This window comes from Musca domestica, unplaced genomic scaffold (genome assembly GCF_030504385.1).
Source record: "Musca domestica strain aabys unplaced genomic scaffold, Musca_domestica.polishedcontigs.V.1.1 33, whole genome shotgun sequence".
Taxonomy (NCBI): Eukaryota; Metazoa; Arthropoda; class Insecta; order Diptera; family Muscidae; genus Musca; species Musca domestica.
The window spans coordinates 4646288-4662748 of record NW_026712312.1 but is presented as its reverse complement, the minus strand read 5'-3'; the positions used below and the strand labels follow the sequence as shown (position 1 = coordinate 4662748).

Here is a 16461-nt window from a genome sequence, read left to right as displayed (position 1 = left end):
GACGTTGATTATATATCAATGAAGTCGATGTTTTGTGCGTCGCTGTTGTCGTCGTCGTCAGCGATAAGTTTATCAGGAACTAAGAAAAAGAAGATAATATTTTATTGCAACTTAATTATGATATAGAGCAGGCAGGCCGTTTGTTGGCCAATTTCGTTGGCCAGAAGATTAGTTGCGTTCGGTATTGCGTGGTAGACGGTTCAGTTAACACTCTCAGCTGGTAAGTTCCGAAGGAAACGTCAATTGCTCAAGGAATTGAAAGTGAAAAAGGATCTCCTCTTTGTTCCTTTAGAGCACAACAATCCCGTCTCACTATGATAATAACCGCAAAGGTAGTCTCAATTGGATTGGGCTTAGCCCTCACAGCGTTCACTGTCTCCACCATTGTCCTGGCAGTGCAAAAAACCAATTTGCAAAATGAATTGAATGAAACCAAGGAAAAATTGGATCTTCTGGAGGAGGCATTGAAGACAACCACAACCACTACAACATCAACAACATCGACCACCACCACCACCACAACGACTCAGGCGCCACCATCAACGGATCCTGAACCAACTACCTCTACAACTGCTGCTCCTTCTCCTCAACCGGTAAGCTTGTAATCACAATTATTCCGTTTTTTGAAGGGGTGTAACCCAGGGAGCCTTTGCTGCATAAATTCCTCTTCGATTGCAAAATTTTTGAAATAAAAAATATTCCCCAAAATTTAGATAAGATTTTGTCGGACACCTATAAGCGATAACAAGTCTTTGGCCGTTATTGATCTCTTATCGGAGTAATTCGGTAAACACATCGTAACAATTTTTTATTCTTTTAAAATTTATATCAAGACAATTTACGACGTTTTCTGAAAGTGAAAATAAATTAAGAGTCGGTAAAAATATAAGAAAAATTTTACCTCACATTTAAAGCTATCCTATTTTTAATCCTTTTCGCTAAGGATGCTAGGTTTGTCACACACCGCCCCGTTATTACATTGCTCTGATCAATAGTTCTAGCACTATAACACTGAGGTCGTCTACGTTACTGTAGACGACCCGTGGGGCCATCTACTCTACCGTAGACGACCCGTGGGGTCATCTACTCTACCGTAGACGACCCGTGGGGCCATCTACTCTACCGTAGACGACCCGTGGGGCCATCTACTCTACCGTAGACGACCCGTGGGGCCATCTACTCTACCGTAGACGACCCGTGGGGCCATCTACTCTACCGTAGACGACCCGTGGGGTCATCTACTCTACCGTAGACAACACGTGGGGCCATCTACTCTACAGTAGACGACCACTGAGGTCATCTACTCAACAGTAGATGACCACTGAGGTCATCTACTCTACAGTAGACGACCACTGAGGTCATCTACTCTACAGTAGACGACCACTGAGGTCATCTACTCTACAGTAGACGACCACTGAGGTCATCTACTCTACAGTAGACGACCACTGAGGTCATCTACTCTGCCGTAGACGACCACTGAGGTCATCTACTCTGCCGTAGACGACCACTGAGGTCATCTCCCGTGGGGCCATCTACTCTACCGTAGACGACCCGTGGGGCCATCTACTCTACCGTAGACGACCCGTGGGGCCATCTACTCTACCGTAGACGACCCGTGGGGTCATCTACTCTACCGTAGACGACACGTGGGGCCATCTACTCTACAGTAGACGACCACTGAGGTCATCTACTCAACAGTAGATGACCACTGAGGTCATCCACTCAACAGTAGACTACTTCTGAGGTCATCTACTCTACAGAAAATTATTACTGAGGTCATCTAATCAACAGTAAATGGCCGCTGAGGTTATCTACTCTATAGAAGATGACCACTAAGGTCATCTACACTTCCATAGATGACACTGAAGTCATCTAATCTACATTAGATGACCAATAAGGTACCGTAGATGGCCACTGTTGTCATCTACTCTACAGTAGACGACCATTGAGGTCATCTACTCTGCAGAAGACGATAATTTATTTTATTTTTTTTTTGCTTTGCTCCACAGATAAATTATCGCCTGCCCGGCAATTTGTTGCCCATCAATTATGATTTGTATTTGCATCCTGATGTTGGCACCGGCAACTTCTCCGGCCAGGTCAATATCCGCATCAGTTGTGTCGAAACAACAAATACCATTATCTTACACTCGCTGTACATGACAATCACCAATGTCTATGTGACGGGTGTGGGCAGCAGTACCAATTATGTCAAGAACTATAGCTTGGATAGTGTCCGTGAATTCTTGATTATCGAAATGGCGGAAGAGATTGTGGCACCACGGAACTTTACTTTGGGTATTCTTTTTGAAGGTAACATGGATGCCAAAATTATTGGTTTGTACTCATCCTCCTATACCAAGCCGGATAATACCAAAAAGTAGGCAATAATTAAATAACTATTTGAAAAAGAAATTTTAAAATAATCTCCATGTTTTATTAGATGGATTGCCACATCGAAATTTGAACCCACCTATGCCCGTCAAGCCTTCCCCTGTTTCGATGAGCCCGCAATGAAGGCAACCTATGAAATCACTTTGGTCTATCCCAATGAAGGTGGCTATCATGCCCTGTCGAACATGGATGTCATGGTAAGATGTTTCCCTTTTCCGAAATTTGGCCTTTTCATCACATCTCCCCCCATTTGCAGCAAGAAGTTAACCAAGGCACCCACACCGAAGTCTATTTCACAAAAAGTGTACCGATGAGCACTTATTTGGCCTGTTTCATCATTTCCGATTTCCAGAGCAAGGGTGTCACCATTGACACCAAGGGCATTGGCGAGGAGTTCCAAATGCGTGTCTTTGCCACCCCTGAACAATTGGACAAGGTTGACTTTGCCGTCGAGGTTGGCAAGGGCGTTATTGAATATTATGTCCAGTACTTCCAAATTCCCTATCCATTGCCAAAATTGGGTAAGTGAATTCGGATCGATTAATATTGTAACTGGTGACCGCTACTCTATCGTAGATGATCAACGAGGTCATCTACTCTACAGTAGACAACCACCGATGTCATCTACAGTACCGTAGATTAACCTTGGGGTCATTTACTGAATCGTAGATGACTTCTGGGGTCATCTAATCTACCGTAGATGTCCACTGAGGTCATCTACTCTACAGTAGACGAGCACTAAGGTCATCTACTTTACCGTAGATGACCACTGGTTTCATCTACTCTACCGTAGATGACCACTGGTTTCATCTACTCTACCGTAGATGACCACTAGTTTCATCTACTCTACCCTAGATGACCCCTGGAGTCATCTACTCTACCGTAGATGACCACTGAGGTCATCTACTCTACCGTAGATGACCACTGGTTTCATCTACTCTACCGTGAATGACCACTGGGGTCATCTACTCTAACGTAGATGACCACTGGGGTCATCTACTCTAACGTAGATGACCACTGAGGTCATCTACTCTAACGTAGATGACCACTGAGGTCATCTATTCTAACATAGATGACCACTGAGGTCATCTATTCCAACATAGGTGACCACTGAGGTCATCTACTCTAACGTAGATGACCACTGAGGTCATCTACTCTACAGTAGCCGATCCTTGAGGTCATCTCCTCTACAGTAGACGACCATTGAGATCATCTCTCTCGTAAATGACCTCATAGGTTATCTACTTTTCCATTGATGACCACTGACTGTCCATCATCTTCTCCATTGTGGATGACAATATGGTCATCTATTCCTCCGTAGATGTACATAGATTATTTGTATAATTTACCAAATCTCCTTGGAATTTCCAATTCATTTTCCCAGACATGGCTGCCATACCTGATTTCGTATCTGGTGCTATGGAACACTGGGGCTTGGTGACGTATCGTGAAACAGCACTGCTCTACGATGAAAAGGTCAGCTCCACAGCCAACAAGCAACGTGTTGCCAGTGTTATTGCCCATGAATTCGCGCACATGTGGTTCGGCAACTTGGTCACCATGATGTGGTGGAATGATTTGTGGCTAAATGAAGGTTTCGCCAGTTACATTGAGAATAAGGGTGTTGAGGCGGTGTTCCCCGAATGGAAAATGGTGAGTTCTAGCAACTCTCTGAAATCTCGATTGATAATAAGTCTTGTTTTAGCGCGATCAATTTATTACCGGTACTTTGCATGGTGTTTTGTCGCTGGATGCCACTTTGGGTTCACATCCCATTGTTCAAAAAGTAGAAAATCCTGATCAAATTACGGAGATTTTCGACACCATCACCTATTCGAAGGGTTCTTCGATTATTCGCATGTTGGAGGACTTTTTGGGTTCGGATAATTTCGAACATGCGGTGACCAATTATTTGAATGAATTCAAATACAAAAATGCCGTCACCGATGATTTCTTGACGGAAATCGATAAATTGAATTTGGGCTTTGATGTCAAGGCGATTATGCGCACCTGGACTGAGCAGATGGGCCTGCCCGTTGTTGAGGTTGAACAGATCTCGGCCACGCAATACAAGTTGACCCAAAAGCGTTTCTTCTCCAATCCCGATGACTACAATGGCGTTTATGATGATTCACCCTTTGAGTATGTTTTTTGTTTTATCTTCCGGACTGTATTTGTATTCTTTGGGAGAATTGGTGTTTAATGTTTTTTTTATCTTTTTTTGCCACGAACAGCTATAAATGGTCCATACCAATTACCTACAAGACCAGTGCCAGTTCGGAGGTCCAACGTGCCTGGTTTTACTATGACCAAAGTGACGGTAAGTCTTTTGATGCGGTCTCGTTTTAATGGGTGTCGTATTTCTTATCTCCACCCGATTTATTTCCATTTTCTTTCTTTCTTCTCCAATTGCAGTCACAATTAATTTGCCCAGCGCCGTGGAATGGATTAAATTTAACTTCGACCAAGTGGGTTATTATCGCGTTAATTACCCCATTAGTATGTGGGAAAATTTGGCCAATAAATTGATTGAGAATCCAAATGTAAGTTTTTTTTTGCATACGATTTTTTAAAAATCAAAAAAAAAAAAAATATTGAAAACAGAGATTTGATGTTTTAGATTTCAAATCGCTGTTTTCAATATTTTTTTTTTTTTACACTGGGCGACAAAATTATTTTTTTCAATAATTACGTGGAAAATCCAGCAGATTATGAAAGTAGAGCTAAAAAAAGAAGACATATGTATCGGCGTTTTGAAAGTTTACATCGGAAATGACCTAAATCGAGGGGACACGTTCCACAGGGTTTTAATCATATTTTCAATAGTTTTTTTTTCTACGACAAAAGAAACCAAGTTAAAGCCAAATAAATTGGAAACTATGGAAACCTGGTAATAATCAAAATCGGGAGTATAAAACATAAAGATACCCCAGATTTTTTGCTATTACCATGAGGTCCAGACCATTTTTTATACCCCACCCCCCATTGTATGGAGGGTATATTAGGTTTATCATTCCATTTGTAACAGCTCGAAATATACATTTTATATATACTCTAATGCATATTATGCCTGCAGGACTTTTGGTATTGAAAATTGGTCATGTAGGTCCACGTTTTGGTGTAGCCCCCATATAATGGTACCTCCCGATATTCGGTATTTGCATGATTTAAGCGAAAAATTTCACCGGAAATGTTTCATATTTGACATTTGAAGTTCGTAAAGGATACAGCCTATGAGAGAAAATTTTCTGTACAGGTCCACGTCTTCGTATAGCCCCCACATAATGACACCTTCCGACATTCCGTATTTTGATGATTTTAGCGACATTATTCACCGGAATTGTTTCATATTTTGTGTTTGAATTTCCTAATAGGTACTACAGTCTATGACAGAAAATTCTCTATGCATGTCCAGGTCTTCGTATAGCCCCCATATAACGGTACCTCCCGATATTCGGTTTTTTATGATTTCAGCGACATTATTCACCGGAACTGTTTTAAATTAGGTATTTGAAATTCGTAATGGATATTACAGCCTATGACAGAAAATTGTCTGTGAAAGTCCACGTCTTCGTATAGCCTCCATATAACGCCGTTACTTCCCGATATTCGGTATATTGATGATTTAAGCGACATTATTCACCGGACTTGTTTCAAATTTGGGTTTTGAAGTTCGTAATGAATGCTACAGGCTTAGACAGAAAATTGACTGTGCATGCCCATCTGTTCGTATAGCCCCCACATCGGGTACCTCCCGATATTGGGTATTTTGGTAATTTAGTTGCATTATTCACCGGAATTATTTTAAATTTGGTATTTGAAGTTCGTAAGGTATACTTAAGCCTATGACAGAAATTTGTCCGTGAAGGTCCACGACTTCGTATAGCCCCTATATAACGGCACCTCCCGATATTTGGTATTTTGATTATTTAAGTGGCCTTATTCAAAGGAAATGTTTCAAATTTGGCATTTGAAGTTCGTAATGGATATTTACAGCCTATGACAGAAAATTGCCTATGCAGGTCCACGTCTTTGTATAGCCCCATATAATGGTAGCTCTCGATATTCGGTATTTTGATGATTTTAGCGACGTTATTCACTGGAATTGTTTCAAATTTGGTTTTTGAAGTTCGTAACGGATACATGATTTTAGCTATATTATTCACCGTTTTTTTTTTCAAGTTTCGCATTTGAATAATGTAATGGCTTATGAAAAAAGTTGCCTATGCAGGTTCACGTCGTCGTATAGACCCTAATATAACGGCTACATTCGTAGTTTTTAAGATTTTAACAGCATTTTTAACGGATTTAATTTTTTGAAAATTGACAAATTCTTTCCAAATGGTATTCAACGGGTATTCAAAGTTCGGTCTGGCAGATTTTTTACTTTTTTTGTTTTTGTAAATATCGTAACGCAACGATAAGAACTCAAAATGCCAAACATTTGGAGGAATTAAATGCAAAATATGGACAAAACTCAAAAAAAAAAAAAAATACTTGAAATCCGGACTATCCTTACATGGGGACCGATATGACCAAAAAACATATAGCCGTATAATCCAAAGCTCGCTATCAAATTTAAAAGCCCTATTCCAAAAATTGTGAAATATATATTTCAAACTATAAGGGTCCCTTTGTATATGGTCAAAATTGTATGAGGGCCTTAGCAAAATTTGGCCTAAGGACCCTAAACTCCTTTGCAAGTTTGGATCTAAAAACAAGTACTAGCAAGTCCACTTGGAATATTCCTTAAACCCAGACAGGCTATTGCACAGTGAAACTATAAAGAAATTTGCAGGAAATTGCGAAAAAGCTGATTTTTTCAGAAATATGCAATATTTTTTATTAACAAAAATTGAACCTATTTTTTAATGGTACATATTAACTATACCAATTTCTTTTGTTCGGAGACTCGCAATGAAATTTGATCTAGAATAATTCTTCCTTTAAAACTTTCCCCAAAAAATGAAGTATAAAAGGAGATTTTGGCTCGGATTGGTTCCGTGTTAAATTAACAGTGTAAAAAGTTAAGACATAATTTACACTCTTCGTACATTAATTTCGAATCTGATTTACATAAAAACTATTGCACCTACATACATGATTTATTCTGAGATTTATAGTGAAATTTTGTTTTGAATATTTTTTCTTTTGACAACTTCCGCCTAAAACGACATTTTAAGTTACTTATAGACGTTAAATCGAAAAAAGTCCGAGAAAAAATTTATCCAAAAAAATAGGGAATATTTTCGATTTTTTGTTTGGAATATTGATTCAAATATTTTTTTGGTATACAATGGAAATAGAGATTTCTTTTCTTTGGTGACTCATAGTAAAATTTGATGAAAAATATTTCTGTCTTTGACGTCATTCTTCTAAAATAATGCTTTGTCGGAATTTTTTTCTCAAACTCACACAAAGTACGGTTTTAACCCTAAAATGAGTTTTTTATGTGTATGGATTCTTGGCGTTAAGGTAAAATTTTGACTCTTGATGTCTTCTGGGACCTATAGTAGAATTTCAAGACAAATAATTTTGTGGACTATTTTGACTTTTTACGATCTTGTTTAAATGGGGTTTTTGTTAATATTTTATAAAAATGGCTCGTTTGAGGGTTAATATTTTCGACGAAAATATTCGTCGTATTTTTATCTGCAATATTGCCAAAGACACTATATACATAAAACGAACTGACTTCGAGGAATCTAATCTGTAAATTGTTAAAAATGTGGAAGAGGGGGGAGCTTTCCCGCTCTATTTAGGTTACTTTGTATCTTCTTTTTTGTTGGATCTATTTTCATAATCTGCTGGGTTTTCCCCGTAATTATTTTTTGTGTTGCAAAGTGTAATTTATACTTTCTATGGACCATGAGTCTAAATTTAAAAAAAAAAAATAAAAGTTTTGAATTTGGAAAAAAATGTTATTTATGTATCGAATCCCTTTGTTTTAGGTCTTCTCGGTCGGTGATCGTGCTTGCCTGTTGAACGATGCCTTCTCCTTGGCTGATTCCACCCAATTGGCTTACGACATGGCCTTGGATATGACCAAGTATTTGGGCAAAGAAGATCAATATGTACCCTGGAGTGTGGCTGCCTCCAAGTTGACATCACTCAAGCGCACTCTGATGTACACCGATGCATTTGTGCACTACAATAGCTATGCCCGTGAACTAATTGAGCCCATTTACCAATCGGTTGGATGGAACGTTGGCGAGGATCATTTGCAAAAGTGAGTGAAATTAAGTCATTTATTGTTATTTGCTTTTCATTATTTTCTTTCTTAAGTCGCTTGCGTGTCACCATCTTGGGTGCTGCTTGCTCCCTGGGTTTGCCCGCCTGCCTAAATCAAGCTTCCGCCGAATTCGAAAAATGGTTGGCCAATCCCAGTACACGTCCCCACCCCGATGTTCGTGAAACAGTCTACTACTATGGCATGTTGAACTCCGGCAATGAGGAGAGCTGGAATCAAATGTGGAACCTCTTTGTCTCGGAGACCGATGCCAGTGAGAAGAGCAAACTGATGTACGGTCTTGCTGCTGTGCAAGAACCATGGATTTTGAGCCGGTAAGAAATGGGGAAATGTTAAAAAAACATCACCACAGAATTTTAAAAATTATTTTTCTCCCCAGCTACGTTCAACTGGCCTGGGATGATTCATATGTCCGTGGTCAGGATTACTTCACCTGCCTGCAGTACATTGCCGCCAATCCCATTGGTGAGCCCATCGTTTGGGATTATGTTCGCGAGAACTGGTTGAATTTGGTCGAACGTTTCGGTTTGAACGAACGTTATCTGGGCAGCATGATCCCCTCGATCACTGCGCGATTCTCGACCCAAACTAAATTGGAAGAAATGCAGTACTTCTTTGCCAAATATCCCGAAGCTGGTGCCGGTACTGCGGCCCGTGTTCGTGCCTTGGAGACTGTCAAGAATAATATCGCTTGGTTGGACAATAATTTGGACTTGGTTCGTCAATGGTTACTGAAGCCTTGAAAGGTTTTTTAATTTGATTTAAATTATTTAGTTTTATTAAATATTAGAATCGAGCCATTAAAATGTTGATATTTATTTTTAAAAATTCAATTTTTATTTTCGAAAGAAGTTTCGAATATGGAGAAATATTTTATACCATTTCGTATCATGTGAACGGTTAGAGCTTAAAACTTGAAATTCGGCATAGGAATCGAGGTTGATGAGTAGGGTCGATGTTAAGAGGTAGTTCTGGAAGAGTGTACTCATGTACATGAAAAACACTAAACAGTACTAAATTTGGTACAGTTCGAAATAGGAGAAACGGATTGAGCTTAATTTTTGAAATTAACGGAGTGTACAATCTGGATTTTGGTAAACCGATAGAGCTGGAATCCTGAAATAAGAAACATAAGATAAGATTGGGAAATATGATGCAGGTTGTTATGGAAATTTGTACTTATGTGTACTAAATTTGGTACAAATTGGAATTGGAAATAACATTTCTATGGGAATGTAAGATTGAGGTGTGGAGGTAGTTTTGGAAATTTGGAGTGTAAAATTGGGGTATGTAAGAAGTTTGGGAAACTTGTACGTATGTGTATTAAATTGGGTACAATTTGGTCTTGGTTAAACGGATTGATCTGGAAATTTAAAATGTTGGGTCTTTTCTGGTGGGTAGGGCTAAAATAAAGAGTTGTAGTTTGGAAATACGTTTAGCAATCGTACGAAATGTACAAAATGATATACAACTTGGTATTGTATGAACGGATACTGCTTAAAATCTGAAATTTTGTATTAGGAACGCTGCAAGTGTGTAGGGTTGACATTTGGACGTGGTTTTGGAAATATTTACTAAAAAGTACTTAGTACTACTAAATTTGGTATTTGGGTAAGGGATTGAGTGGGAAGTCTAAATTTCAAACACATGGCCGGGAATTTGGAAATACGTACTAAAAAGTACGAAAAGTACTACATAGTATTAATTTTGGTATTTGGGGATGAAATAGAGCTGGAAATCTGAAATTTGGAGTGAGAGACTTTGATGTTTTGTACGATATAAAATATATGAGAGATAGGGATGGGGATGGAGAAATAGGGTTGATGTAAGGATGTGTACTAAGTGTACGAAACTTTGAAAAAAAAATATGTTTTGGCTAAACGGAAGGATTTGGTAATTTGGTGAAATGTGTACTACAAGTGTATAAAAGTACTAAGTAGTACTATATTTGGTACAATATGACATTGGATGAAGGGATAGTGCTTTAATTCTGATATTATGGACGCTGTTCATGTGTAGCTTGAGCATATGGAGATGATTTCGGAAATGTGCATTATAATTTTACGAAAAGTATTGAATGGTACTAAATTTAGTATTGGGTGAAGGGACATGACGGAAATCTAGAAATTTGGCATGGATGTCACTGTTGGTGTCTGTGGTGAGATTTGGAGGTGGTTTTGGAAATGTGTACCATTTGTTATTGGGTGAAGGAATAGAGCTGATATTAAGGTCTCTGTCGGTATCTGGAATTTAGACAATGGATGGTTTTGGAAACGTGTTCTATAAATGGATTGTACGAATAGTACTAATTAGTACTTAATTTGGTATTGGATGGAGGGATAGAGCTGAAACCGTAAAACTTTATGTAGCGATGACTGTTGGTGTTTAGGAATCAGATTTGGAACTATTTTGCAAATGAGTTCAGAAATTATAAAAAGGAATAAATGTTACTGAATTTGGTAATGAGTGAATGTATAGAGGAGGAATCCCGAAATTTTATATTGAAATCTCTCTTGGTATCGGGCGTTGAGAGATGTAGATTGTTTCGGATATGCGTACTTAATGTTACCAAATTTGATATTGGGTGAAGCGATAGAGCTGAAATTCTGAATTTTTATACTGAGGTCACTGTTGGTTCCTAGGTCTTAAATATAGAGTTTTGGACAAAAAAAAAAAAAAAAAAAAAAAAAAAAAAACGGATGTAGGTCCATTGTACAATGGCTTTACTAATACCCTCCTTGGTAAACTTTCAAAATGACTGACTTTTTAGGTCCTTAACTGCACACACAAAGGGATCCAAATATTTCAAGCAATAGTTCGCAACACTTTATAAAGTGCTTTGGATAATGTTAAGAATCAATGATTTAAAAAAGAGGTCTTATGGGTCCACTTTTTTGTATAATAAATGCCGATATTAAGTTTTAGTCATATTTTCCACTTAATTTTCAAAAAAAAAAAAAAAAAAACTTATAAACACTCCCTTTCTCAGAACAGGTAGAACAGCACTTCAAGAAATCTGATTCGAAAATTTGAAAATACTTCTCCTCCATTTAGGTTACTTGCTTATGTAAACTTTCAAAACGCCGATTTTCAATTCTAGATCTTCTGGAAAAAAATAATTTTTATCACCCAGTGCTATTTTCTTTATATCCGCAAATTATTTCACGATATTGGGACTTGTGCAATGTTTTTTTTTTCTGCGAATTTGTTCCATATTTTGATATCGTATCTGACCATCGTCCGAGGCGGAAAAAACTGGTGTTGGTGTCTCAAGAAGTGAAACAGTAGTCTTAGCGATGAGTGTCACACTGGGATGGCTAGCTTCCTATTATTGGCTATATAATCTACGATGCATACTGACGTCATGAGGTTAAGTGTCTGCTCGAATCAAATTAATTATCCCTTGTGGGTGTCAGTGGCAAAAGGTAAGATCAATTAAAAAACTTAACAGTTCTCCTGATCGACGTATATGAAACTAACTCCTTATTATGAGAAAAAAAACTATTAAAAACAAACTTGAAAATATGCCATGACGTCTTTATCTAATTGCGCGCGAATTCGAAACACAAAGTCCTCTCTCCACATACCCCAAATTGGGTTAGATATCAGGGCGATTAGCTAATACTCGATTAGATATCATTCAAAATGTCACATTCAATTTGTTCAATTGTATTCTCGAGTATAACAACATGTTGACAGAGACAAAAACCTGATTGGACATATCTATTAAGCGGTGTCGAACGCAACTAATGGCGATACACACACCAGCCGAAACTGATAAGCTATTCTCTCAAAAAGATTGCAAGTCATTTGGCACGATTTGCTGCTGAGCATAAATGAATTATGTTCGTTATGGTTGGTTGTGGTTAATGGAGGGAGGGTTGTGGTACGTAGAGATAATAAATCAAAATTGGCAAAATCAAGTTAGATAAAATATAGAAATTGATATATGATGTATATATACTATGAGCCTTTGATAGTTGTATGGCATTTGTGGGGTATCAGAAAGTGAGCATATATAAATGTTATGATATTCAAAACTCGGACACTTCGACTATATGGTACTGATATTTGAAAGAAGAAATACCGGAGTCTTGATTTAAGTTTTGTTAAAGCATAAAGCTGTTCATATGAAAGGTGACGTCAATACGAAGGTTTGCATACGGTCTCTGTATTGGTTCATGAGTTACAGCTATTTTACTAATACATTACATTTCGAAACAGGATTTTCGAAAATATTTCAGTGATTGAGTGACTTACTGATTCATCATCCGCCCAGAAGAAACGGTCTAAGCTAGATTTACATGTGGGATCAATGTTGGTGTGTAGGGGTGAGACAGGGTTTTTGTAAATTAGAACTGTAAGTGTACTATAAGTACTAAAAGTTACGGCAAATAGAATTCATTTTATTGGACATACGGATAGAGTATTCGAGAAATTTGGAATTAGAGTCTCTGACCTTGTATAGGATAGACAAACTACTGAAGAATTTTTCGAAATTCTAACGTGTGCCAAAATTACTAAAATGTACTAAATTTCGTACCATTTGGTATTGTGGTAATGGATAGTGGTAAAATCGTGAAATTTGGTAAAATAATTAGGTTTGGGATGTGGGTTAATATAAGGTTTAGGTATGTGTACTACGCTTATGATGACTAGGGTTTGAAAAAAAGTAACTTTGGAAGTGAGTATTACATGCATACGAAAAGTACTAAATGGTACTAAATTTGGCATTGAAGAACTAAAAATCTGTAGTAAGCTTGATATCTGAAATGTTGGTGTTACAGTCGGTGTATGTGCGTAGAGTTGAGATTTGGAAGTACTTTTGAAAATACGTACTAAAATGTGCAAAAAAATACAAAATGGTACCAAATTTGGTATTTGAGGTAAGAATAGTGTTGGAAATACGAATATTTGCATTAGGGTCGCATTTTGTGCAGCGGGGTTTAAGATTAAGAGGTTGTTTTGGAAGTACGTTCTAAAAACGTAACAAAAGGAAAATGGTACTAAATTGGATATAAAGTGGAGGAGAAACAAGTAAAAAAGCTGTAAGTTCGGCCGGGCCGAACTTTTAATACCCTCCACCATTTGGTACAAATTTGGCAATTTCCAAAAAAAAAAAAAAAAAAAAAAAATTAAAATAAAATCCGTTAAAAATTCTGTTAAAATCTTACAAAAATACCGAATGCCTATACGACGATGTGGACCTGCATAGGCAACTTTTGTCATAAGTTATTACAATATTTAAATGCGAAACTTGAAGAAAAATCTGTTTATAATGTAGCTAAAATCATCAAAATACCGAATATAGGGGGGACCGTTATATGGGGGCTATACGAAGACGTGGACCTGCGCAGACAATTTTCTGGCATGGGCTGAAGTATCCATTACGAACTTCACATGCGAAATTTGAAACAATCCCGGTAAATAATGTCGCTAAAATCATCAAAATACTGAATATCGGGGGGTATGGTATATGGGGGCTATACGAAGACGTTGACCTACATGGCCCATTTACTATTTTATGCTGCAGTATCTATTACGAACTTCAAATACGAAATTTGGAATGATTCCGTTAAATAATGTCGCTAAAATCATCAAAATACCGAATATCGGGGGTTCCGTTATATGGGTTATATGGGCTATACGAAGGCGTGGACCTACACAGATTATTTTCTGTCTTAGGCTGTAGTATCCATTACGAACTTCCAATACCAAATTTTGGAACGATTTCTTTAAATAATGTCGCTAAAATCATCAAAATACCGAATATCGGGAGGTACCGTTGTATGGGGCTTGGACCTACATGGCCCATTTACGAACTTAACCTGCCTACTGGCAAAATATACATGTGTGCAAAATTTTGGCCTTCTATCTCAATTTGTTCGAAAGATAGCGTGATTACAACAGACAGACGGACAGACAGACGGACAGACAGACAGACAGACAGACGGACAGACAGACAGACGGACAGACGGACAGACGGACAGACAGACAGACAGACATGTCTAAATCGTCTTAGAATTTTACGCTGATCAAGAATATATATACTTTGTTGGGTCTGACATGAGTATTTCAAAGAGTTACAAACAGAATGACAAAATTAATGTACCCTCCATAGTATGGTGGAGGGTATAAAAATATGTTGCGTAATGTGCGTTGCTGTTCTCTGGAATACATGAACCAATTTTATATTTCTTGCTATGCTGGTATGCACGATAATTCTAGAAGGAAGTATTTGGTTCCTACTTGGTACATCTTAATATATTGCCATGTCCTTCTGGTAACTCCAACACAAAAGTAGAAATTTTCCAAAAAAGAGCTTATCTCTTGTAGTGAGGGGAGCCTTTATGTTGCCTGAAACTTGGCATATACTAGTGGATCCACATCAATTTTTTTGTCTAAAACTATTTCAAAGTATTCATATGTAAACCCTAGAAACCAACAGTGCCCCAATATAAAATTTCAGAATTGCCTCTCGATTCCTTCACCCATCCAATACCAAATTTCGTAACATGTAGTAAACATTTCTAAAATCATTTAATTATTTCCATACTAAGTGTAAATTAGTACCATTTGGTACATTTTGAACAATTTCAGTACACATATGCAAAACCATATCCATATCTAAAATTTCCTTAATATCAAGACCTTAATATCAAGTTTCGGGATCCCAGCTCTATTCCTTCACCCAATACTAAATTTAGTACCATTTAGTACTTTTTGTACAATTACAGTACACATGTTCCTAACCACCTCCATATCTCAAGCCCAGTTACCAAGAGAGAGTCCTCAATGTTAAATTTCGGGATTTCAGCTCTATTTCTTCACCCAATACCCAATTTAGTATCACTTAGTACTTTTCGAACAATTATAGTACACATTTTCATAACCACCTCCATATCTTAACCGCAGACACCAAAAGTAGCCATAACCAAAATAAAAAAAATCGGAATTCCAGCTCTATCGGTTCACACAAATTCAAATTGTACCAAATTTGAAAAACTACTTACCTCAATCATACAATCCCATAGAAATTTCATTACCCAATTTCAGGATTCCAGGCCTATCGGTTCACCCAAATCTAAATTTAACTAAATTTAGTACACATAAGTACGAATTTCCCAATCTTCCTACATATCACAATCCTACACTCCCACAGTAAGCCCAATTCCAAATTTTAGTATTCCACCCTTATCGGTACACATGAAGTACACCAAGTACACATATCGAAAACTACATCCCTATCCGAATCCTTTCGAGCTCTATTGTTTCATCCAATATCCAAATTGTACTAAATTTAGTGTATTTAGGTACGTTTAAGTACAAATTTCAAAAACTACCTCTATATACCAAACCTACAATCCACCATCAATCTTTTTTCAAAATTTCAGGATATGAGCTCTATTGATTCACCCAAATCTAAATTGTACCAAATCTATTACGATTTAGTATACACAAGTACAAATTTTCGTAACTATCAACATTATACAAACTAATATGAATCATTTTCCCAAATTCAGGATTCCAACACTATCGGTTCTCCCAAAATTTAAATTGTCCAAATTTAGTAGCATTTAGTACATATAAGTACGAATTTTCAAAACTTTCTACATACCCCAATGCTACAATACAATAGTATTCTTATTTCCAAATGTCAGTATTTCAGCCCTATCGGTACCATTTCAGCCCAAATTTAGTACCATTTAGTACTCATAAGTACACATTTCCAAAACCTCCCACTTACCTCAGTCCTACAATGGAATAGTAATCTTTTTTTCCAAATTTCAGTATTCCAGCTCTATCGGTTCACCCAA

At 37.5% G+C, this 16461-nt stretch overlaps 1 protein-coding gene across 1 annotated transcript; it reads left to right on the top strand.

Annotated features, from left to right (window-relative positions):
- Positions 1-111: 111 nt before the first annotated feature.
- LOC131803792 (glutamyl aminopeptidase-like) lies at positions 112-9430 on the top strand. The gene is made up of 12 exons (XM_059125503.1): positions 112-220; positions 293-593; positions 2010-2380; positions 2444-2591; positions 2651-2915; positions 3779-4047; positions 4100-4536; positions 4629-4714; positions 4810-4937; positions 8346-8623; positions 8680-8958; positions 9024-9430. Exons 2-12 carry the CDS (start codon positions 315-317, stop codon positions 9385-9387), a joined length of 2904 nt encoding a protein of 967 aa, XP_058981486.1. The 5' UTR covers positions 112-220; positions 293-314; the 3' UTR covers positions 9388-9430.
- The last annotated feature ends 7031 nt before the right edge of the window (positions 9431-16461 follow it).